This window comes from Neophocaena asiaeorientalis, unplaced genomic scaffold (assembly GCF_003031525.2).
Source record: "Neophocaena asiaeorientalis asiaeorientalis breed wild unplaced genomic scaffold, Neophocaena_asiaeorientalis_V1.1 scaffold421, whole genome shotgun sequence".
Classification (NCBI taxonomy): domain Eukaryota; kingdom Metazoa; phylum Chordata; class Mammalia; order Artiodactyla; family Phocoenidae; genus Neophocaena; species Neophocaena asiaeorientalis.
This window is the reverse complement of record NW_020173273.1, coordinates 484295-502648: the sequence shown is the minus strand read 5'-3', so window position 1 is coordinate 502648 and position 18354 is coordinate 484295. Positions and strand designations below refer to the sequence as shown.

The 18354-nt window shown below is 32.7% G+C and overlaps 1 protein-coding gene across 4 annotated transcripts in view; it reads left to right on the top strand.

The window, feature by feature from the left end:
* Positions 1–18354, top strand: part of CALCRL (calcitonin receptor like receptor) — a 104366-nt gene that overhangs the window by 53845 nt on the left and 32167 nt on the right. For 2 of the 4 annotated variants that reach the window (XM_024746067.1, XM_024746069.1), the window contains 6 exons: positions 5678–5767; positions 7096–7188; positions 9438–9570; positions 12481–12591; positions 12683–12795; positions 14188–14279. In XM_024746067.1, the coding sequence (XP_024601835.1) occupies positions 7135–7188; positions 9438–9570; positions 12481–12591; positions 12683–12795; positions 14188–14279 (503 nt within the window). In that variant the 5' untranslated portion in view covers positions 5678–5767; positions 7096–7134. Of the gene's footprint in view, positions 1–2100; positions 2215–5677; positions 5768–5944; positions 6043–7095; positions 7189–9437; positions 9571–12480; positions 12592–12682; positions 12796–14187; positions 14280–18354 lie in introns of all 4 variants that reach the window. The other 2 variants (XM_024746068.1, XM_024746070.1) reach the window with 2 other exon arrangements.

The window sequence follows — 18354 nt, the reverse complement described above, 5'->3', positions numbered from 1 at the left end:
ATGATAAAAATTCTAGGCATCATTGATTCAGCCACTATTTGTACACCCACTTTCAGGTCAGGAAATAGATTTAGTGAGTTTAAGTGTTGCAAGAGCTTAAGTTTGAAAATATGGCTCTCTGACTCCAGCATACCTCTTCTAACAAGGATGCAGTAGCAAACAAGAAGCTAAAGATCAAGTTGAGTACCCATTTTCTAGTTGGGTAAACCATGCAGAAAAAAAGTTGAATCAATTTTCTCAAAATCACACAGCAATTTAGGAGCAGCTAGAAAGAAATTCTGCTAGCTAACGTGATTGCCTTACAGTATAATGAATACATAGACAGTCCCCAACTTACAATGGTTTGACTTTATGATAACGTGAAAGCAATACACATTCAGTAGAAACCCTACTTTGAATTTTGATCTTTTCCCAGGCAAGCAATATGTGGTATGACATTCTCTTGTGATGCTGGGCAGTGGCAGCAGCTGCAGCTCCCAGTCAGCCACAAGATCATGAAGGTAAAAAACTGATACACTTAACCATTCTGTACTCATAAAACCTTCTGTTTTTCACTTTCAGTATAGTATTCAATATGTTACATGAAATATTCAACACTTTATTATAAAATAGTATTTGTGTTAGGTGATTTTGCCCAACTGTAGGCTAATGTAAGTGATCTGAGTATGTTTAAAGTAGGTTAGGTTAAGCTATGGTGTTCAGTAGGTTAGGTATATTAAATGCATTTTTGACTTATGATATTTTCAATTTATGATTTATCAGGAGAAAACCCTATCATAAATTGAAAAAGATCTGTATTCTAGAGTTAGGAGGAATGACTGACAAGTTGGGAAGAAGAAAATTACCACTTAGTTTTGATGGGAAAATTAATTTTTGATCAGGTAAGTATTTGTACCTAGTTTTTCCTCACAGCTGTAAAAAATTGCCACAAATTTAGTGGCTTAAAACAACACACCGTTATTATCTCACAGTTCTATAGGTCAGAAGTCCTATGGGCTTGGCTGGTTTCTCTATTCCAAGTCTCACAAGGCCAAGGTCAAGGTGTTGGCAGAGCTGTGTTTTCTTCTGAAGATCCTGGAGAGAATCTGCTTTTGGACTCATTCAGATTGTTGGCAAAATTCAGTTCCTTGAGGATGTACAGTTGAGTCCCCATTTGCTTGCTGGCTGTTAGCTTGAGGGCCACCTTTATCTCCTAGAGGCCTATTTCTGGTCCTTGTACATGAGCTCCTGCATGGCACAGCCAGTAATGGTGCATCAACTCCTTATGTTGCCATATCTCTTCTGCTTCCTTTCTTCTGCTGCATCACTCTGACCTTCCTCTTCTACTTTGAAGGGCTGGGTTTAGGCCTACCAGGATAATTCATGATAATCTAGGATAATCTTCCTATTTTAAAGTCCATAACCTTAAAATTGCAGATTCTGGGGATTAGGTATGGAAATCTTTGGAGGCTCATTATTCTGCCTACCACAGTATTCTTCTGTCTATCCCACTGGTTCTCAAATTTAGCTGTATATTCCTGTATCACCTAGGAAATTTGATAAAATGCTTATACCTGGGCCACAGTCAAGATGAATTGAATCTAAATTTCTTGGACTACAATCCAGGCAATGACTTTTTTAAGGTATCAAAAAATTTTAATATGTTTGAGAGGGTTGAGAACATCCCAGAACACAAGCTTTCTTCAACTTGACTAAATTCATTTTGTAAGTAACCTACTCAAAACATACTTTATATACCCTCTTTATGCCCCCACTTTGCTAGGGTTTGGAGTCACAGAGATTAATATGATGCATGTCCTATTCTTCCTGTGCTCACAATCTAGAGGCACAAACGGTACAAAGGAATAATTACAACAGTACATGAAATGTTTTAAAATAGGATATTTGAATAACTTGCTCTGGAAGTTCTCAGATATTAATTATGCCTGAGAACACTGAAGAATATTTTGCTTGATTTATACTTAATAGTACTTTTAAAATAGTCTGGCTAGTACCTAGGGACAGAGGAATATAAGTGTGTCCAGGTTTCAACATGGCCAAATGATGATGATGTATTTATATTGTGCTTCCCAAAATTTAACAGGCCATGAATTTCCTCAGGTGCTTGCAAAAAGTGCAGATTCCAAAGTTCTGAAGGATCTGATGCAGAGGTTCTCTTGTGGGCCCTAGACATTCTCACGTGTTCAGCAAGTTCTGGTGGTGATTCTGATACAGGTGATCCATTAACCCACACTCTGTGGAATTCTGTTTTATGTTACAACAGTAATTTAGTAACTGTTCATTAAATAATGAAAACCCCAAGCCATATTATAAAAAAGGACTTACAGTTTGATTTTCTTACATCAGTAACAGATCTTCAGGAAAGAGAAGTCTATTTATATTTTAATTTTCTTACTGCTTCATGGATTGAAAGTGTTAGGAACATTCCAGGTCAGGATGGGGGTGGGGAATTAAAACTTTATACTGGAATTTCTTTCTCAAAGACTCTAGTGGAAGTAAAGACAGTAATTTGCAAGAATCATTCTAGCACAAAGACTTACGTTTTGCCAAAAAATAAGCAGTGAGGAGAGAATAACAGGTAACCAGGTCTTGTACTTGGATACTTGTTTTAGTGGCACAATCTGTTCCACATAGTATAAAATGACAGAAAGAAGTTTCCATTTGTCATAGACATGTAGAATATTGGGATTGAAAAGTGCTTTTTCCTTGTTTTGACTCAGGAGAAATGTAGCTTGTTTAATATGCCATAAAGGAAGGCATGTACCTAGATAGGAAACAGCCTCACTTTGCTCACACAAAGGTTCAGGATACTTAACGGCAAATTAGATACGTGTGGGAAATGCTTCTGTTAGCCAACTTTATAGTGACTGGATAAATAAAAGGAGGAGAGAATATGGCTTAAGGCCTCTGAAAATCCAAGATATTTTGGAAATGAAGGAGTGGAAAACAAAAGTTGGGTTTTTTTTCTTAATCTTGGAGTGAACATACACTTTTAATATTAGGGTTAGGTGACTCAACTAAAAATAAGAATTATTATTAAGAAAAATAAATGAATGGAAAGTGTGTATATGTATAATAAAAATCTGAGAAAATAAGAAGCGGGTTTGAAAGGCACTGGATTTATGCTTTTATGTTCTGGTAAATTAGTATTGATTAAGTCACACTAGTCTATTATGTTTATGTAGAATAAAACATGTTTTTACACTGAAGTAAGCCAAGAAGATTGGTTAAACTTTGTGGACTTGGAAATGTAGAACTGTTTAAAAAAATGTAGAACTGTCTTGGGCTGCAGATCTACTGAAATTTTAAGAAATGAACCCAGAATGATGCTACATAAAGCCTTGAGTGGCTAGGAAGCTATATTTCAAAAGTTATTTGAGGTCTCAAGTCAACGTTCTTTCTGTGATGAAATCAATCATTTTAATTTTATTTTGGTGATTCTTTGGTCAAGAAGCTTGTAAAGAAAGTTATTTTGTTTCTAGTAGTAGAACCAAATCTTCCACTTTAATTTTGAGGTGTGATAATGAAATGGTATTTATAGGATCCATGAGGCTAGAAGAAAGAGAAAATGCCAGTAACTACTACTAGTACCACTGTGATTACAGATTCACTTAAGAGTTTAAATTAGAGCTTTCTCAGTTTTGAAGAAGTGCTTTTCCCATGAAACAAACCTAAGCTCACTTGGAAAAATCCACTACCAGATTTAGTCATTTAACTTGACCTCCTTTAATTATGTACTTGATCTCTCCTCCAAATTGAATGGGAGCTACTATGTATTTCACCAGGCAACATGCAACTCAGTTGTCAGTAAATGGTTTAACTAGATCTGAGAAATTTACAATGATTTACTTAACAGCTTAGGTCAATTGATATCAAGTGAACTTCAGCAAAGATAAATTTGGAATAAGCTAAACATAGAAGAGAGAACCACTTGCTGAATGAACATATGAGAGGCTGTATACAAAGAACCAATAAGCTAAACCTAGGAGTACAAGTAAACATACTTCTCCTGGTAATAATCATGCCATTATACCTCAATATGAGGCTCAATCTAAACTGACCTTCATACATATCTGCAATGGCATTATCTATATGCCCAGTCATGATCCCTCCATTATTGGCCTAGGGAGCTCTTGGTGAAAGAGGTGATTCTTCCATAACTACCACTCGCCATATGTGTCTGCTGGTAGGGAAATTTAATGAGTCCTTTGTAGAGTAGATGCCTCAAGCGAATTGGATCACCACATGAAATGGACATTGCTAGATCTAATGAAGAGTACAGGTGTCCACCACGTTTTTGAAAGACTGCCACCCAAACTTGCTGCTGCATCCTTGATAAAATCAGAGATCATGAACCTGCCCCCTTGGTTAGGAGTGCTACAAGTTTACACAGTGCAGAATACAATCTTGTCCCTAGTAGCCCATTTTCCAGATCACTAGGGAATAGGGTAAAGAGAGAAAGCTGTAAAAGTGGAATTACTTGCACTGATCAATATTTTGTGAGTTGAATAAAGTCCTCTTAATTATTGGTGCCAGGATGATCTATTGCATGCTAAGAGATATTTCACTAGATACTTTTTGGAATTCTGACTTTGAAACCCATTAGATAAGCAACAAAAATAACTGCTATTGTTACATGAACTGTTTTTCAAATATGTTGGGTATAGGAAAACTTCAAACATGTTTTTTAAGGCACTTTTTCCTTCAATTTTTGAGCCCATGTACACATGGAAGGTAATTTAGTCTTGACTCATGTAAATCATCAAAGCATTGCTTCATAAAAACCTATCTGATTTCCAAATAAAACAATATCAATATTTCTTTACATTCCTGTTCATAAATCTGTGTGTTTTATATGTATTTAATACAGAAAAATGTGGACGACTAATGTTTTAAATTTGGCTTAAGCTTTATGAGTTCCAAAGACAGTACAGTAAACTACTGCTTATTCAATATCCAAACGACCACAGGACTCAAAACCTGAATAAAGGACTTTATTCTGTAGGAAAGTAAACATGCTGATATAAGAACTTTTTTCCCCAATTTTCAGTGTCAGTATAGATTCAAACACTACTTAAAGTCTTCTAATAGAAGAAATGACAGTTCACTAATAGTTATGATTAGTATTCCTGATTGTAAGCTTAAAATCCTAAAGTACTTTATTGTTTCATTTGTTTATTTATTTATTCATTGATTTATACAGCAAATGTAAATTAACTGCCAGAGACAAAGGATACAAAGATCAATCAGATATGGTTTCTGCCTGTGAGACACCGCACAAGCTAGGGAAATAGATATAAGTAACTAAGATTAACACATTCCAATAAATATTAGATAAAATTATTCAAAGGAAGTTTAAAATACAGTTTAATTTAAAAGTCCTTTTATCATACTCTAGTTCTTTGAAATTTACTTAAGTAAAAGATTCAGTTGATTGCTAGTGTTTTGACCATCCTGGATAAATGAAAATTGACATTAAGTTTTTCCATATAATGGAAAACAACAAATATTTGTGACAAAACTCAAATATATTGTAAGCAAAACAGATTTTTAAAAATTGGAATAGCTTAATAAAAATATCATTTTTCTAGTGGCATTTTCTTTGAAATTTTAAATTTATTATGGAAATGATTTTGGCTCATTGAAATAATATTAAATCATTATATCAATATTTCAGGTCATGACCCTGGATTTAAGAAATTTTTCAAGACAGTTTTGAGTATAATCCAAGAGAAAATGTGATTTGAGTCTGGAGACAATTGTGAATGTAAGTATTGGAAAATTAGATTTTTCTCATTGTTCCATGCAATAAAAACTAAAATATCAACTCATTAATTTTTGAATTGCAAAAACTTTGATTCATTGTTTTCTCTCTATTACAACATGATTTTTTTACATCTAAAATTAATGGAATTCTTCCTATGTTTTTTTTGGGGGGTTGTAGTTTTTAAAGATCAGCTAATAATAAAAGCCCAGTGTAGCTGATTGAAGAGAAAACATTATTTGGAAGATTGCTACAATAAAAAGAAAAGTTTCTTCTAGGTAAGTCATTGATGAGGGCAAGCAATGGCATAGATTCTGTGTGCTAGTTAATGGCATGCTCTCATTGCATGTGATAATGCAAATGCTAAGTAAAATGAAGAAAAGTTTTTTATAATTCTTATTCTAACATTTGCCCTATAATAAAAATCATGACATGTTTCCTAACAAAATCAAATCTAAGTTCATAGTCCACTGGCAAATATCTATTGATTAGATTTTTATCTCCTTTGAAAAATATTTTTTACTCATTCAGTTAAATAAATACTATATTTTATGACTAAACCATGGTCATTTATATTTCATAAAAATACTGCCAGAGTATGTTGATCATGGAACTTAGAGGGAGTAAGCATTATACACGTTACTCCTGCAATGTTTGTCTCTTAGAATTAAGAAGTTAGCAGAGAACTGTATCTATCATTAGAAATACTCAACAGATATACTTTTATTTGGTATTTCCCATCTCCTGTAAACTTATTTTAATAATATAGATGACTTAGGGAATCTTTTATTTTTGATTAAAAAATTGAATGCTGAAGTGAAGAATAATTTCTATTAAATCATAAGGCCATTTTTATGACTTACGGATGTTAACTCTCAAGAAATTGGCCCAAATACAAATTTTTCCCTTAAACTGTTGAAGAGTCATAAAATTAAAAATAATATTAATACTTATCGGAAATAAAGGTAAGCTTTATAGTAAAATATGCTATCAAAATTTGTGCTTTTATGTTCTCGTGAAACTCTTTACTTTGTACTTTTTATCCCAACTTTGGTAAAGGTAAAGAAAGCGAGATGTTTTCTAATTACTTAAAAATATATCTGTAAGAGGCTTTCCTGCTTGTAAGGCTAATTAAGTTAAATTAAAATGTATTTAATTAAGCTCTTTAGTACTTTAAGCCATGATGCTCTTAACATTTGTAATATGTAAGACTATTAATCCAATCCTTAAAGCAAAACTATTGTGCAGTTTTAACATTTTTTCCATTGAGAGCCATCTATGTTTATTTCATAAATATTGCTAAATTATATTTCTTTTATTTTCTATTGCAGTTTGATTTATATTATATAACATATTTCATCTTGGCTTTAATGATGGAGAAAAAGAGTGTCCTGTATTTTCTGTTTCTCTTGCCTTTTCTTATGGTAAGCATAAATTTCTCTAATGTATCTCCCTATCTATGATTATTTGTTTTAACTTCCAACATACCCATAATTGATAAAGGCTAATAACACAAAAATACATGTAGTTATTGGATGCATAAATTAAGTACATTTTTATATCTAATCAACACAGCAATCATTTGTTTCCCTTCAGTGTACCTTTTAAGGCTTTTAGTCCTGTAGCAGGCACAACAGTATGATAGTGCAGTGTGGGTGGAGGGATGATGAACACAAATGTGCGGACGCCAGAGAAAAGCCATTACCAGAGTTTGAAAGAAAAATGGAATGGCTCTATAGTACAGTCGTACGTAATAGATGAAATATTTTCAATCAGACCTCTGATTCTGAGTTAGATCTGTTAAAAAAGCAATTCCAACCTGTTGATTTTTCTCCCATTCTGCCAACTGATTGACCTGTACTGATTGAAAAGCACTTTGGAATCATGCACTATGTTTTAAATTAATTTCCTTACCTATTCACTCAAATAAGTATTAAGTGCCCATTTTCTGACAGGCATGGATGCTAAGTTTGAGGCAGATGTGTATGTGAGTATGTGCACTCCTGCATGCCTCTGCATGTATATGCAGGGGACGTGGGGCTGGAGGTGGAGGGTAGACTAAGGATGACTAAAAAGCAATTGCTGTACTCGAGGGGTCATAGGTCATAGACATTTAATTTTATTTTTATTTACAGAAATTTTTGTTCCTATTTTTCCCTGTTTCACATTAAAACAGTGACTATACTCTTATTATATGTTGAGAAACTCAGAGACATAATCTCACCTAATTCTGTGCCAGCAAATAATTTTCTTGTAGTGTTTCCAAGTAAACCCCACAAAGATTCAAACAAAGAAACTCAAGAAAAATATAGAAAACCTAAATGGGAAAAAAGCACAACTACTCTCCTGTCATCCTTTGTATTTAAAAACATTCTCAAGTCTAGGAGCAGTCCAAATTCTGCACTTCTTAGATGTTATCTTAAGTAAACAGACTGAAATTCAAGAAACAGGATTCCTGTTTCTTCAGCTCCCACCCTCCATTGAGCATGCCAATGAGCTGCACAGGCCAAAGTTGGTTCCCTGTAGGTAGTTCTGTAACAGATTACCAATCTGATTATTGTAATTTAAGGAATTGTGACCATTTCTCTTGAATTCATTCAGACAATGTGCAAACTTGAGTTTTTAAGTAAGAATAAAAATGATATTGATTTTATGCAATTCTATAAACTGAGAACAGGAGGAAAGAATTTTTTCTTGATGTTATAAATTTCCATTTGTTACTTGTGCAGCACAACAGCTGCATAAATCTTTATTAAGAGATTAAAACCAATCAAAGAATAAAAAAGTTAATATTAAATGGTGGTGAGGTGATGGTGAAACTTGAGTGGTGCCACATACTGAGTGACTTTTACTATTTATTTTAAATTTAAATTAAATTCAACTTCTTGCTAGAGAATAGAAAATCAAAAATAAGGAAACAAAATAGGAATAGAAAGATAACTGTTTATGGAAAGTAATTAATAGGAATTATGCAAAAGCAAAGAAGAAATAAGGTTGAAGAGAGGTTTATACAGGCTTCATGCTACAAAACAGGAAAAAAAGTCATGTAGAAATTAAAGTATAAGTGAAGCTTAAAATAAAGCTACTAAAGTGGAAGAATATATACCTTGCCTAAAACCTTTATTGATGTGCATACAATAAAAATTCTGTTTACCAACATCATAAATGAACTTGTCATTATTTTGATTATCAAAATGTAATTATAAAAATGGCAACAATTTTAAGCATTTACCATGTGCCAGATACTTCCCCTCTGTTATCTTGATACTATTTTATTCCATTTTACAATAAGAAAGCAGAAGTTTTGGTAGTGGTAGAGGGGGTGGTTAAATATCTTGTCTACACTCCCAGGTCAAAAAATAGAGGTGAATTTTGAATACAGCTGTCTGCATTCCAGATACATGGCCTGGAGCTGGCTCCCACAGTCTTCTGAGAGGGAACTGTGGACTATGCTGCTCACTGGGGCCATTGGCAACTCTTGGTGGTGGTTTGAAATTGGACATAGTAGGGATATTTACACCACGGAAACTGGTAAACACTACAAATCAGGAATTTCCCCCCAGAGCCTGATGACCCTGCAGTACATCACTGCACTTACTGTTTTTCAATGTGACAGACTGCTTCTCACAGACATTCTCACAATTCTGAAGTTTTATTTTCTTTAATCCCTTAGATTCTTGTCATAGCAGAATCAGAAGAGAACCCTGGTGACTTAATTCAGTTGGGTGTTACTAGAAATAAAATCATGACGGCTCAATATGAATGTTACCAAAAAATTATGCAAGACCCTGTTCAACAAACAGAAGGTAAACATGACTAATTTTAAATGCATTTAAAATATTTTTGAAAGAAAACTACCTCATTACATTATTACGGGTCCCTTAGGTCCATTCTTAAAAATGGGTTAATTGCTAGTTTTTCTGGTATATGTGCAGTTTTAATTATTTACTTATGAAGAACATTTCACGATGCAATTATCTTGCCTCTTCTAAAAAATTCTAATAAAAATGTGACAGGGATATTTTTAGTAACATTTTTTATGGTATAAAGATATTTAAAATATCAAATAAGTATGTGTCTTGGATTAAATCAGTGACAGTTGATCTTCAGTTTATGTGATTTGTACGTCCTTTTTTTCAAAAGCTCCTTGATAATAGCTTAATAAAATGACAACTAATTTTTTTTTTTGCACATAACATACTTTGTGTGATACATTTGGTAGCAAAGCTAATGAAATCCAAGAGCTTCTGTTTCCATTAAGATATTTTTAAGGTATTTTTGAAACATTTATTGAGGGCCTACTAATTGCCGTATATATGCTTCAATTCTGAGAAGGACAAGTAGAGTTGCCAAATTTAGCAAAAGCAAAAACAAGTCCTGTATTTTACCTGGCAACCCTAAAGGCAGAGTTATGTTCAAAACGTAAAATGCAACACTCATAGTGAAACAAAGCAAAATGTGAAGACTTTAGATATTTTTAAATCTTTAAACCATCAGTGGAAACAAAGAATTTAACTTTGGGGGAAAATATTTGATAGTATAAAATACAATGTTTGTTATATACATGAAATGTTAAAAGTAGGGCTTCCCTGGTGGCGCAGTGGTTGAGAGTCCGCCTGCTGATGCAGGGGACACGGGTTCATGCCCCGGTCCGGGAAGATCCCACATGCCGTGGAGCGGCTGGGCCCGTGAGCCATGGCCGCTGAGCCTGTGCGTCCGGAGCCTGTGCTCCGCAACAGGAGAGGCCACAACAGTGAGAGGCCCGCATACCGCCAAAAAAAAAAAAAAAAAGTAGGTTATTATTAGTATTTGTAACTGTCAAAATGAACTTGCTTGTGAGAAAGAGAAAAAAAGCAATTTTTCCACATTGGTCAACTCTTGAACCTTAATCTAACTGAACAATACAATTTGTTCATCTTCGGAGAAGTAGTTAGATATATCTGCCCAAATATTTTTATTACAATATATATCCAGTTAAAACATGTCTTTAAAATATGCCAGACAATGACAAACTATCTGATATTAGCTCAATAGGGATTGAATTATCAAGTAATTAAAATTTGTATACAAATTCTTTGTTAACTGATCTGGCTTCTCACTTTATTCCATTAAAATCTAAGTGTTGGGCTTCTCTGGTGGCGCAGTGGTTGAGAGTCCGCCTGCCGATGCAGGGGACACAGGTTCGTGCCCCGGTCCAGGAAGATCCCACAGGCCGCTGAGCGGCTAGGTCTGTGAGCCATGCTCGCTGGGTCTGCGCGTCTGGAGCCTGTGCTCCGCAACAGGAGAGGCCACAACAGTGAGAGGCCCGCGTACCGCAAAAAAACCCCCAAAAAACTAAGTGTTATTGGTTTAAAATTATTGAATTAACACCTTCCAAATCATCTAGATATGTGTGAAAGCTAGCTTCAAATCTAATTGTTTAACAATAGGAATACATTTATGAGGGTTTTATAATAAAATAATTTTGTGATAAAATAAGTTCAAGATCACTGCATAATAAATCTTCCTCTTGGAGAGTCATAATACACTTTGTAATTTTAAATACTCTAGAAAATCTTGTTATAAAGAAATGTTTATTTTAACTTTGTGTTCTCCAAATCTATTTGATTACATAATTTTTTAATGGAATACCTACTCATGTCTCACTCAAATGCCATACAACACAGTTGGAAAAATTCTAGACCTGGCAATCTATCATGCAGCCAGTGTTGCCGAATCTTTTGGAGCAGTATAAGGACTTGTTTGTGAGGCTTTCTAAAATGGTATCAGGAAATTTTTCTCTGATAGGCCACAAAATGCACTTTATTTAGTAATATGTGGATGCAAGCTATTTATATGAGTTTGAAAATCTCAGGAGGGAAAACAGACTATCTGAGGCTTTTTTTTTTTTAACTAGAATTATTTAGATTTTCAGGCCACTAGAACTTTTTCTACTTCCGTGAAGCCTAGATTGATTCTGAGATTGCTGTACAAATCTGTTAATAATAATAAACATCTCATGCAACATTCAAGTTTCTATCTATGTGTGCTTACCTAACAAGGCAGAAAATTACTCTCTTTGATTACAGACATAACTTTGGAACATTTTGGTCATTTTATTTCTCTATGTCTTTAAAAAACTTTACACTTTTTCATGTAAGAGGTTCTTTGTCTTAATGTTGGTAAGAAAAGAATGAGAGATTAAACGCTCTACTTCGTTTGAAAAGAAAAGGAAGGAAAGTAAGAGCTAGAATTTGGTGGAGGGACCTAAATAAGTATGTGTCAGGGTTAATGTCGTGAAACAGGAAATATTGGAATGTTCGTCTGTTCACTTCAGAAAATACTATAACTTGCCCTAAGAATACAGTTTCTAAAATAAAACATATTTTCAATTTCCCATAGCTTTTGAATTTCAAGCATAGGGACACTAATTAACCACTACTTTATGGTTAAGAAAACCAGCAAAGACCTTGTGATTTATTAAATAAATAGCTACATTTGAGAATTAGAATTAAAGCTAAACCTCATAATTTTTTAGAAATTTCTAAATTTAATTTAACAGTTATTCTAATCATTACTTTGTGAACAATCCAAGTAATTGTTATAAAGATTTTATATGATGTCTTCATTTTCAGTAGACAGTCTTTATTCCATGTCAGTGTGAGTCTACCATTATTTATGTCTTTCTATATAACTAGAGAGAGTTAGTAAGCCCTAATTTCTACTCTCCCCTTAAGGCATTTATTGCAACAGAACCTGGGATGGATGGCTGTGCTGGAATGATGTTGCTGCAGGAACAGAATCAATGCAGCACTGCCCAGATTACTTTCAGGACTTCGATCCTTCAGGTAAAAGCAGAAATTCATATACAAATATCCTTGACATCTATTTAATAAACCCTAGGTTAACTAAATTACTGTTTCCTTTTTAATTTTAAAGAAAAAGTTACAAAAATCTGTGATCAAGATGGAAACTGGTTTAGACATCCAGCAAGCAACAGAACATGGACAAATTATACCCAATGTAATGTTAACACCCATGAGAAAGTGAAGGTAAGTAATAATTATAAATTCAGATTTAATTTACACTATTTTAAAAGTTAGTTGCTGATACAATATTGGAGAAAATTTAGCTAGTGTTCATTCCATTGTAAAGCCTTTTCATCATAAAAACAATGAACAAAAATATCTTCGTAGAAATAATTATTGATTTGGTCATTACACCGAGGAAGCAATCCTGCTAGGTAATTCAGTGTCTCAGTATTGAAGTTCAGAATTTTCCAAATTAAACATACTTTAAAAATGTAAGAAAAAAGAAAATTTTCAACTGTGGTGGAATTCCTAGAATTACGGTCAGGAATTGTGCTCAAGTAAACAAAATAAGCCCAGCGGGGTTTACACAGTTCCCTCAGCAGAAGGCTTTCATTCTGACTGGCTATTAGGTCACCCTCACTGGCATTCCCACTTTTAACATCATACATTAAAGTCAAGGTTAGTCACAGTTTGTCTCAACAATAAAGCTTCGATACAAAGTGCCTGCATATATTTGCACGTGTGTGTATATTGAAGCAGTTTGTCACAGTGATTAAAGCTGAGTTCTGATTTCTGACTTCCTGTTTCTGCTCCTTACCAGCTGTGACCTTGGGCAAGCTGTAACCTCTCTCTGCCTCAGTCCCCTCCTGTGTAAAGTGAGGATACTAAACCCATCCACAAGGTTTTCATAAGAATTGACTTAATACAAGGAAAATATTTAGAAAACTAACAAGCCTATAGTAAGCATTTGATAACTGCCAGCTATCATAATTATAAATCATGTATTCTTTGCTTACTCAAAGAAGGGTTTGAAGAGAATTATAAAAATACACAATAAAATGGTAAGTTACAATAGAATAAAGACAAAAATCAGAGAAAAAGTCAAAGCCAAGATAAAAAGTTTATTTGTACAGATCAGAGGCGCCTGTAAATTACTGTTCTGAGACTTGTTTTGGAGGCTCAAATTTGTCAAATGAAAAAAAAAAACGCAGTTAGGAAAGAAAGCCTTATCTGGCATTTAAGTCTAAAGAAACAAACAAAAATCATTGATTTAAGGTGCACAAACTGATAGAGTGAAAATTGTCAATGCCCTCCAAAATGATAAATGTTGGTTTTCATATATTATACAACGTAAATCAAGAAATTTATTTCTTCATATGTTTAATATGTGACTCCTAATTTCTTAAATAAAAAGAGCAATTTATAAATTTTGATATCACCTGATAAATTTTCATAGATATTCTTCATTCCAGATGTATTCTAATACTCATTGGCTTGAAAACTAAATGGTAAGGCTATCAGATCACATGTTTTTAAAAATATAAGTTATTTTATTGATTTTGAGCTTATACACATGTAGAATTATAGTATTGATATGAGCCTTAATTTTTTTTTTATCCATACAAATTACAGACTGCACTGAATTTGTTTTATCTGACTATAATTGGACATGGATTATCTATTGCATCACTGCTTATCTCACTTGGTATATTCTTTTATTTCAAGTAAGTACATGTAAAATTTTTTTTTAACTTACGGATTATCTTTGGTGAATGCAGTATCATGTGCATGTTTATTCATGTGCTGATAAAATTTATGAAATATAGATGATTTATAATGTTTAAAATAAATTGAATGTTTAAAATAATTAGAAGTATGTTGACTTTATCTTGACTTTATAAAATGTAGAGAATCAGGAGATTGATAAAATATCTGAAGCCTAACTTTACAAAATGAGTATGCATATAAGAATGAAGTCATGCAGTAAAAAGGGAGCCATAATGAATATGTAAACCTATCCTTATTTGCTTTGGAAACTGCCAAATATTATAGGCCTTCCTAATTAAATTTTCAACTTCTTGGTCAATTTTAGTATCAGTATACATAGTACATTATAAGAACTGGAATTTTGTGCAAAAAATAGCAATGACATTTCATATATATTATTAAAAATAATAATTTCAATATATTATGGTTAGGTTAATTTTTCTGGTTTGGGGGGTCATTTTTAAAATAGTTTTTAAATTATATTTTGAAATTTACTTGAAGTTTATTCTTTTCTAGGGTGGAGGGAGAGTCAGCTCCAATTTCTTTTTTTTTAATTGAAATATAGTTGATTTACTGTGTTTTAGGTATAAAGCAAAGTGATTCAGTTATGTGTGTGTATATATATATATATATATATATATACACATATATATATATTCTTTTTCAGATTCTTGTCCATTATAGGTTATTATGAAATATTGAATACAGTTCCCTGTGCTATACAGTAGGACCTTGCTGTTTGTCTATTTCATATATATAATAGTGTTATCTGTTAATCCCAAATTCCCAATTTATCTGCCTTCCTCCAATTTCTTGATTCAACCTATCAACTGTGATTTTTTTTAATTGACAGGAAACTAAATTCTAAAACTGCATAATTATCTTATGCATTAACATGGTCTTCATGATTTTGATCACCACCAGTAATTAAAGAATTCAGTGTAAAGAGAAAGTAGCTATATTTTATTGTATCTTCATCACCAGTGTCACTGCCATTGTCTCTCTCTTCCTCTCCTTCCTCCTCTTCTTCCCTCTTCCCTCCTCCTCCCTCTCCCCCTGCCCCTCCTCCTTCTCCTTCTTCAACAATTATCTTGGAACATTAGCAGCTTCAGAACCAACTAAAGTAGTAGCTGCACATCAAAATAATCCAAATCCAGAAATTATTAGACACCTAGATGTTAGGCTCATTTGTAACTGGAGCACCAGCTTTTAGCCCACAGTTCATCAAATATTCAAAGTACATGAAATAATATATGAACCAACCAATGATTATTTTTCATGGGATCAAAATCATGTGATCTAGAGATTGCATCATAATTGCTGTTTTTGGAAACTTGCACTTTCTTAAGAATCTTCAATACCAGTTACTTTGGGGAATTTTTAAAAACCTTTTTGTTTTATATTGGATACAGTCACTTAACAATGTTGTGATAGTTTCAGATGCACAGCAAAGCAACTCAGCCATGCATATACATGTATCCATTCTCCCCCAAACTCCCCTCCCGTTCAGGCTGCCACATAACATTGAGCATAGTTCCCTGTGCTATACAGTAGGTCCTTGTTGGTTATCCATTTTAAATATAGCAATCTGTACATGTAGGTCCCATACTCCCTAACTATTACTTTGGGGAATTTAAATGGCACTTTTGATTTATAACATTATCGAGGCACCATTAGAAACCGACTAAAAATATTCCACTCTGAATAAAGCTAATTCAACATTTGAGTACATTTTAAAATGTGACTTTTTTTTTTACTAAATTGTGTTAAAACATGCATCAAAATAAGTTGAAGAGACTTTTTATCCTAAAATATGGAAAATACTTCTTAAAGAATAAAATTTACTATACTATATTTTGTAACAAATTGCCAAAATGTTCTTGCTCAAAACAAACTGTCAATTCTCAGTCACTGCCTTTATAATTAGTTACGTAATATCAGTTGCTTATATACAGTTTAATAAAACTTCGTGTCTTTACTCTTCAATATACTCTTAGGTTATGTAAGATTTTTGAAATGAATATTTTGGAGTACGAAAAACTTCATTATGACTGTCTAATAGATTGAAAACTGGAAAATAAACCATTTCCCAAAGTGACAATTTTTAAATAAAGTCCTCGGGTCTACAGTGATAAATTATTTATGCTAATTGACAGTGAAATAATGTTACTGATGATAACAAGCTTATTGGTAAAATATGGCACTAAAACTCAGTTAATATTTTATTTAGTACATTTAAAAACACAAAATAAAATTAAAATTTCAAAATCTCACTTAGTATAAATTTAAGAAAGATATAGTTCTTTTTTCTTCTTTATTGCTGAAAACAAAATCTTTACAATTTAAAAATGAACGTATCTAAATTTGAAAAAATGACTCTCTTGGATCTTAGAACTAAATGATACAAGTAATTCCCTAAAATCTATGCAGTACTCTAGAACTCAGATTCTGAGTTCATTAAAATTACATTTTACCACACATACAAACACAGAGAAGATTAATTTAAATGTAACTAATATCAGCTAAGATTCTTTTTCTAACATGGAGACTTTTATGACCATGACTAAGTATAAAGTAGATCAGCCTCTACCCTAAAGGCATACAATAGAAATCATAAGAGTTATTTAAGACTATCTTAAAAAGCTTCTTGGAGAAAAGGTTATGTTTTAATATTTCTAACCTCAGTAAAAAGAATGCAACCATTAATTAAAAACAAACTAGTCTTGAGAACTGCACTTAAATTTGCAATATTTTTAAAAATTGAGAACAATTTAATTTTTTAAAATAAATTTTTAAATAAAGAAATATATACACCTATAGTTCTAATACACTATTGGGCAATTTCATTTATTTTTCCAGTTTTATTTCATACTCATTTGTATTTACTCAGTTTTATTTGTAATGTACAAATTATTTTAACTATTTTTACAACTCAGCATTATATAATTCTTTCCCTGTCACTAAGTTTTTAAAACAACCATTTAATTGGCTAATTGGCTATTTAATTGGCTAACTAATATTGCATTTAGTTAGTTGACAAAAGCTTACTAAATCATTCTTCTATTTTTGAAAATTAACATTGCTTCCAGCTTTTCCTATTAATAAAATACACTGCAATAGACATTTTCAGCCATAACTCTCCCCATATTTTACACTATATTTTTAGGCTACATTCCCAGACTTGTGATTTCTTGGTGAAAGGGTATTTATCTTTTTATGGCTCTGGAGATATATCATCTCAGAAGTATTTCAAAATCAACATGTTCAAAACAAATTCATACTATCTACCTTCTCTTAACCCAAAGTAGTTTTTCTTCCAGAGTGACCCATCTTTACAAATAACACCACCAGCAATCTAGTTGCATAAGCCATAGACTTAGGAGCAATCTTTGATACCATCTCAGTTTTCCTATCATTCTCTCCTCATACTCTGTGGATAAAACCTCCTAACAGCCCTCCAATCTATCCATTTTGTTTCATCTCTCCTGCCACCACCACCAACCTAGTCTTATCTAGCCTCAGTAAGTCCACTTTCACCATCTTCATTCAATGCTAAACATCGCAGCCAGAATATTTTCAAAGATTTATATTAAATATAGATCTGATTTTGTCATCCCTTACTTTAAAAATTTTAGACTTCCTATTATAATTTATATAAAATCAAAGTCATTAATGTATCCTATAATTGAATATTCTGTATAGTCTCTTCCCTGCTCCTCTAGTCTAGTTAAATGTAGTCATCTTTCAGATCTAAACCTTAGCATCATTTCCTCAGTGAAATCTCTGTGATTTTTTTATTGTAGTATTTCTGAAACTGCAACTAGTTTGTGCTGAATGTGGAATAAATTTTTAATTACCATTTAGGAGCCCACCATCTCTTCAGATTTAATACTAATACAGCTGAGACCCTTCAGATTAAATGATCTCTTTTTATTTTGCATGTAATAAGCCAAAATATTTAGACACATTAAATTTCTGAAGAACACAAAGTTAAATATAGCAATTATATTGCATGCCAAAATCAGTATTTAA